The sequence below is a fragment of the Galeopterus variegatus genome, unplaced genomic scaffold (assembly GCF_000696425.1).
Source record: "Galeopterus variegatus unplaced genomic scaffold, G_variegatus-3.0.2 Scaffold765, whole genome shotgun sequence".
Lineage (NCBI taxonomy): Eukaryota > Metazoa > Chordata > Mammalia > Dermoptera > Cynocephalidae > Galeopterus > Galeopterus variegatus.
Window position 1 is genome coordinate 60357 of NW_007726876.1, and position 6576 is coordinate 66932.

The 6576-nt window shown below is 39.6% G+C and overlaps 1 protein-coding gene across 1 annotated transcript in view; it reads left to right on the forward strand.

Moving 5' to 3' along the window:
* Positions 1 to 6576, forward strand: part of BCAS1 (breast carcinoma amplified sequence 1) — a gene marked incomplete at its 5' end in the record, with an annotated part of 81555 nt that overhangs the window by 46341 nt on the left and 28638 nt on the right. Inside the window, one exon of the mRNA XM_008572226.1 lies at positions 4049 to 4090. Coding sequence (XP_008570448.1) covers positions 4049 to 4090 — 42 coding nt within the window. The remainder of the gene's footprint in view (positions 1 to 4048; positions 4091 to 6576) is intronic.

The following is a 6576-nucleotide window of genomic DNA, read 5'->3' on the forward strand; positions in this document are numbered from 1 at the left end:
ACAAAATGGGCCAATGACGTCTACCTTTCATGATTACTGGAAGGACTGAGTAAAAAAAAAAAAAAGAATGTGCCTGGTATTCAGTGAGTGATAGCCCCATTCCAAAGCAATGAAGTTTGCAGTCCGGTATTAACTGATGGAGTACAAATGCTATGAGTGTTTAGAAAAGGGAACAGTCAGTAGGTCAAAGTAGAGAGTTTAAAAACTCTTCTGAATCATCTGGGTTATTTGTTTCACGTCCAGATTTTTATACCTTCCCATGGGGATTCTGGTTAAGAAAGTCTGGGCATGTATATAGCTAGACAATTGAGGAAGTACTTGAAAGATGGGGTGAAAATCTGGGTTTGATAGAAAACGTCTTAGGGCTACTGTGAAATCAGTGAACTCAGAACAGCTGTCACATGATCAAAATGATGCTTGTGGAAGACCTGCTAGCAACAGGCGATCTGCTGGTTTAAGTGCTACCATGTGAAAGTATTTTTTTTTTTTTTTGTCCTTTTTGTCTTTTTTCGTGACCAGCAATGGATCGCAACCCTCAGTGTCACGCCCCCATACCAGACCGGGACTGGCAACGGGATCGCAACCCTCGGTGTTGCGCCCACACCTCGCTCAGCCAGCGAGCCGCCGGTCTGTATGTGGGATCTGAACCCTCGGCGGGAGCGCCGCCATGCTCCCAAGCGGCACACTGTAGCAGTGCGCCACCGGGCGGCCCACGTGAAAGTATTTTAAAGAAACTTTCTCTTAAGAATTGAATATGCTCTTTAAAGGCGAGGAATCCTTGCATGCAAATTTATACTAAGTTATATGCTGTTTAGCTCCTTGTTGCTAGCAACATGAATGTCCAAACAAGATCCTGTAGATTTAAAATGGATTTTTATTGCTGTTGTTAATGAAGCTGGACTATTTTTAGATTCAGCAATAGCCAGATGTCCTGTTCATTGAGGAAAACTGGAATTGTTTCTGTTTTTGAGATCTGAATGAGAATCCCACACTCTACATGTTCCCTGACTATCCTGGGGAGCTTAAGGAGCTAGTAAACGCCTCTCCGCCTGCAGAGATTGAGCTGCACTATCAAATCATGCTCTTCTCTCACACACACTGAAGTGAACTGCTCCATCAGCAGTGTCATCCAGTTTTCCCTACTTGTCTCTGCAATTCGTTTCCTGAACTTGTCCCTGATTTGGAAGAATCAAGTCATCATTCCTCCGCTTTAGAGGTTGTGCATCACAATGTACTCATTGGCAGTGGAAAATAATGAATTGGAATCCAGGACTCCTGGTTCCTCGGCTCATAGGCTTTCTGCTACATGGAAACATACAGAGAAAAGGAAGAAACAGTGGCCCAAGGCCTTCATCTGTCATTGTGTGTTGAGCATGGAAACCATGCTGGGTGCAAATACAGATCAAACGGGAGATCCAGGCATGGCTCAAAGAGCTGGTTCAGTGAGGATGCTGTAATCATCAGTCAGCTTTCAGGAAGTGTACAGACACACTCAAACCTCAAAGGGAGGAATAACTTTAGGGTAGGAGCAAACATTTAATAGATTTAAGGGAGATCTGCTTCCACTTCCAATACTGACTTGGAATACTAGCGCAAAGCACTTAACTCTCTGCCTGAGACATAGCCCAATGGTGTGGGTTGTTATCATTATTATTATCTTTGTCAGTATTGCTATTATTTTTCAAATCTGTACAGTTGCATCTAATGCATGCTAATAAGATGAAGGGGTGCAAGCCTACAGAGAATATTTATTAAGAAACAAAACACAGGCATCATGTAAAAACAAAACAAAACACACTGCAAGAATCTCTCTTCAGAAAGGCCTCTGGAATCTGGCCCTAGTCCTGTTTATTCAAAGTTTTTTCAGAAACTTGGACAATGACCTAAAATGCACATTTAACAAGTTTACAAGCTGTGTAGAGTCATTAATGCAGTCCTAAATATAAACAATGAAGATCTCAAAATACTGGCACAATCGGCTAAAGTTAGTATGACCTAGAATTTTTGTTTTACAAAGGTCAATGTGCCACTATACTATAGGGATCAGGTCACCAAGATTTTAAGTGACACCCACATCATTTCCTGCCCCATTCCAACTCTGGAACCTAATATAACCTAAAAGCAGTGTTAAAAATGTCTGTTCATAAGATGTTCAGGAGCAAACATACATTTGGCCTGAGCAAACTTAATGATCTTTCATAAGCAACATAGAATTAGTCAAGAAAAGCATTAAATAAGTCTAATAGATCTGGCCAATGCCACTTCTTCCTAACTTTCATAAAAATTGGTACCATTAATTAAATACAGGCTTGAGGAGGTCTTGATTTTAAAATATCATTTGATTGTTTACCTGTTTTCAGTATTAAATAGCGTCCTACTGGTCTTAGAGAGAAGGCGAATAGTTCCAAGAAAGCATCACTACTTGCAAATTCTTTCCGAATGCAGTACAATTTCCTGACAACCAGAAGAAATGCCACAATCCTTTTCAGGGACATTTCTGTGCCCAGGAAAACTTCTCTATGGGAAGAAGATAAATAGAAATAAATGGTCCAAGTTGAGGATCTCATAAAGGGAGATAGTAAATCTGTAAGTGAAGAAAGAAGTTCACACAGTCACCAAAAAATGTCTTTCTGTTTTTGAAGTCATCATAGCAGGGGAGAAATTTGGCTCCTAGAAATATTTTAGCCACTTCCTAACTATTTAACCCAAACAAGTGACTTCACTTCTCTGTACCTTTATTTCTTTTTGTGTAAATGAGGATCATAATACTTACGATTTGGGGGTACTTTAAGTGAGACCATGTATGCAAGGTGCCTAGTGCAGAAGATATATTTGTAAATATCACTTCCTCTCTTCCCTGCCCACTGGATGTTTTAAAGGGCTGGGGGTCTGGGGGAGCAGGACTTGGTGACAAAATGGATATAGGGAAGAGTTCTTAACCTGGAATCCAAGTGTATAAACACCCTGAACTTATTTGCAGAGAATTTTATGTTCATTTTTCTAGTCCAGATCTGTCAAATGAATCTCATATACCACTGCCTACCAGGCCAAAAAAGTTTAAGAACCGCTGAAGGCAAGATGCAAAAGTGACCTTCAAAGCTGGCTCCTGGCTAACTGATAACAATGACTGTGACTTTGATGTTTGATAGATTTGGGATAACTCCTCTCCTATGTGGGGCAAGACAGCACATGTCAGAATTACCCCAAGGAGTAAAAAAGTGTTTGGATTTGGATGTGTTGGATCCAGCCCCCGGCCCTCCATAGAAGGGCTTTAGCCAAATTGAACTTGCACATTATGAGATTGGCCATTTGAGGGCTGATGCTGACCACTGTGCTATGGTCAGGATAAGGCTGCAGACCCTGCTATTGTATCATGTTGCCTGCTTGCTCTACATGGGCCAAGGAATGAATTTCTCTGGACTTATGAGGGTACTTTTTAAAGTTTGTAGAGGGCTGACTAGTTAGCTTAGTTGGTTACAGCACATCCTCATAATGCCAAGGTCATGGGTTTGGATCCCCATATGTGCCAGCTAACCACCCCTCAAAAAAAGAGTTCGTGGAAAAATAGAATTAAAATAGGAATCTTTCCATGAACTTTTTGAGTACCCTCATATTACCATTATTTTCCTGAGCTGCTCATTTGTTTGTACCTATCAGTGACTGTGTTGAGTAATTAATCCTGTTGCCCTCTTTTCACCAGCTACTAGAAAATATAAAGGCAAATGTGTTGCTTACCCACAGCCAAGACTTTGTGATTTGTGTTTTCTGTAGCAACCCCTCTTTTTTCTTGTATGTGTATCCTAGCTGTAAATGTATGTTTATTTTCCTTTCGCTGCATTTTAAAATGCATAACTTAATTCATATTATCTGCTATACTGTTTACATTTTTATAGGCCTCCTTCAAGTTCTTTTTGGAACAAAGTCTACATACAGGATTCAATGTCCAAGAATTACATCACAGGTTTATTAGCTGAACTAATGCTTTGCTTTTATGTAACATTTTTTTGGTAACATCTTGATTCTCCCTTTTATTTTTCTCTTCCTTCAGTCAGTTAAAGAGGATTCAGTTCCCACAGGTGCAGAGGAGAATGTAAGTTACGCATTAAATGACAGAATCATTTTACTCTCATCTTCCACGAGTTGGACCACTGGGCATTTTCAGCTCTGGGATCCTGTGTCATGCATGCTTCAAATGTCATTCATCTGCTGTAGACTCTTTCACCCTGTCCTGTGATTAAGGACCAGTGGAGAATAACCCTGGATGAATTTTTATAACTCCCATTGAATCAATGCAAAATAAATGCAAAATCAGATCATGCATGTTTATAATTTGTTATCATCTAGGGGCTGAAAGTGTCTACTACGCATAAGAACAGCTTTGCTCCTCCTTAAGAGATGATGAGGCGGCATCTTCTGCTTCATTCTACCTTGATTGCTCTTTCATCTTTATTTCCATGGTGATCCAGATTCTTACTAACTTTGGGTAGTACCCAGGACAGGTAGTTGCATCAGGCATGAAACCATCTTTCAGCAATAGATGCTGAGACTGTCAGTCCCAGGCCAGAGAGCTGATTCCACAGGTCTACGCCTGCAACAAGTAGGTTGAGCCTCACTGTCTTTCTGGCCTGTAATCTTCTAGAGCGATGGTCAAAATTTTTAAGACAGTACATTCATGTCTGAAGGGACGGCTATATGAAACACCACAAAAGCCTATCTTTCTAAAACATCTTCCAGGAAGATTAATAAATTGGCCTCATGAATTTTAGACACAAAACAGCAGCTCTCTGCCCTGAAAGAAACAGTCTTTGGAAAATTTAAGTGGGGATAAGTGAATCATAGCTCCTTAAGATAGAAACTGAACATTATCATTTTGCAAAGCAAAATGTGTTTGGCTCTTGTTTACTTGCCATGGATAGGGTGTGTGTTTTCATTTTTATTTAGTTACTGGAACTGAACGAATGTTGAAAATCCAAACACATTCCAGAAATATTGTCCGTGATGTGGAATGAAAGTTAGAATGGCTATGTTATGATTCTCGTTAGGAGAAAAAACTTGGAAATCTGTTTGTTGTTTTGTTTGTTTTTCCCCTTCCTTCCTTTCTTCCTTTTTTTCTTGAGCCAAACCTAGTAGCTCAGCAAAGCTCAGATCTCTCATAATTCTAGAAAGTTCTCATGTATTTACTGACTATTTTCTAGAGAGTCCAAGTCTCTATTTCAGCAACTTTAAGGGAGGAACTCCATGAACCTTGTTCCCATGAACTATAAATTTAGAAGCTGTGGGTTCAACCCAGAGCATCAGTTAGATTTGAGGTTCTGAGTTTTCGGAAAGAGAAACTTCTTTTTGCATGTTTGTGTGTTGTTGCTTGTCTGAGGAACTCTGTGTCTCCTCCAGCTGTGGGTTCAACCCAGAGCATCAGTTAGATTTGAGGTTCTGAGTTTTCGGAAAGAAACTTCTTTTTGCATGTTTGTGTGTTGTTGCTTGTCTGAGGAACTCTGTGTCTCCTCCAGCTCACATGCTAAAATGCAAAGTTGATTTCTCATAGTCCAACAGAAGATATCTCATTTTCTAGAGTGAAATTTAAAACACAAATACAAATATGAATTGGGAGTTAAATTATTGATACCAAAAGATAACACAAAAGCTGAAAGGGATATAAAAGGAGGCAAATATTTTTTAAAGAAACATTATAAAAATTGCTTTAAATTGCTTAGCCCTACACATTTCACTTCTGTGTTTAAGGTTCAACATTTCTTCTTCAGGGAATGAGGATAGTACTTGTGATCTGGGCCCCATCATCTCCAGGCTGTGCCATGTCTTGAGCTCAGTTTACTCATCTATTAAATGGTGATAATAAAATTATCTATCCGTTAGGGATCTTACAAGAATTAAATGAGAAAATGCACATAATGTACTTACTTCTGTGCCTGCAATATAGGAAAAGCTCAGTCATTAAGGGGTCAGTGAACTACAGCTCACGGGCCAAATACAGCCCACCACCTTTTTTTGTGTGGTCCATGAGCTAAGAATGGTTTTTACATTTTTCAATGGTTGAAAAAATCGAAAGAAGAATAATGTTTTGTGACACATGACAATTATATAAGATTCAAATGTCAGTGTTTACAAATAAAGTTTTATTAGAACAGAGCATTTATTCCTTTACATATTGTCAATAGCTGCTTTGTGCCTAGGTGTAGAGTTGAGTAGTTGCAACAGAGGCCCTGTGATTGGCAGGTCGCTTTGGGAGAAAAGTTTGCCGCCACCTGTGGTAATCGTTAGTGAGTAGGAGACATCATAAGTGAGTGTTTCCCAGTGATCAGTGATTATATTTACTTGTGAAATCAAACACAGGAAAAAATGGAATTAAAAGATAATGTGAATCTTTCCATGAACTTTTTGAAGGCCCCTCGTGCAGCTCACAGCTGACTCAGTATCCATGTGGAGTGAAGCAATATGTGAAATATATTCCTCCTCCCCAATATGAGAGACAGCATTAATCAAACTATATACAGGACTCGAAACCCTCACAACTGGACAATTAGATGTGACTAACCATGATACAGCAGTGCTTTAGCTAGC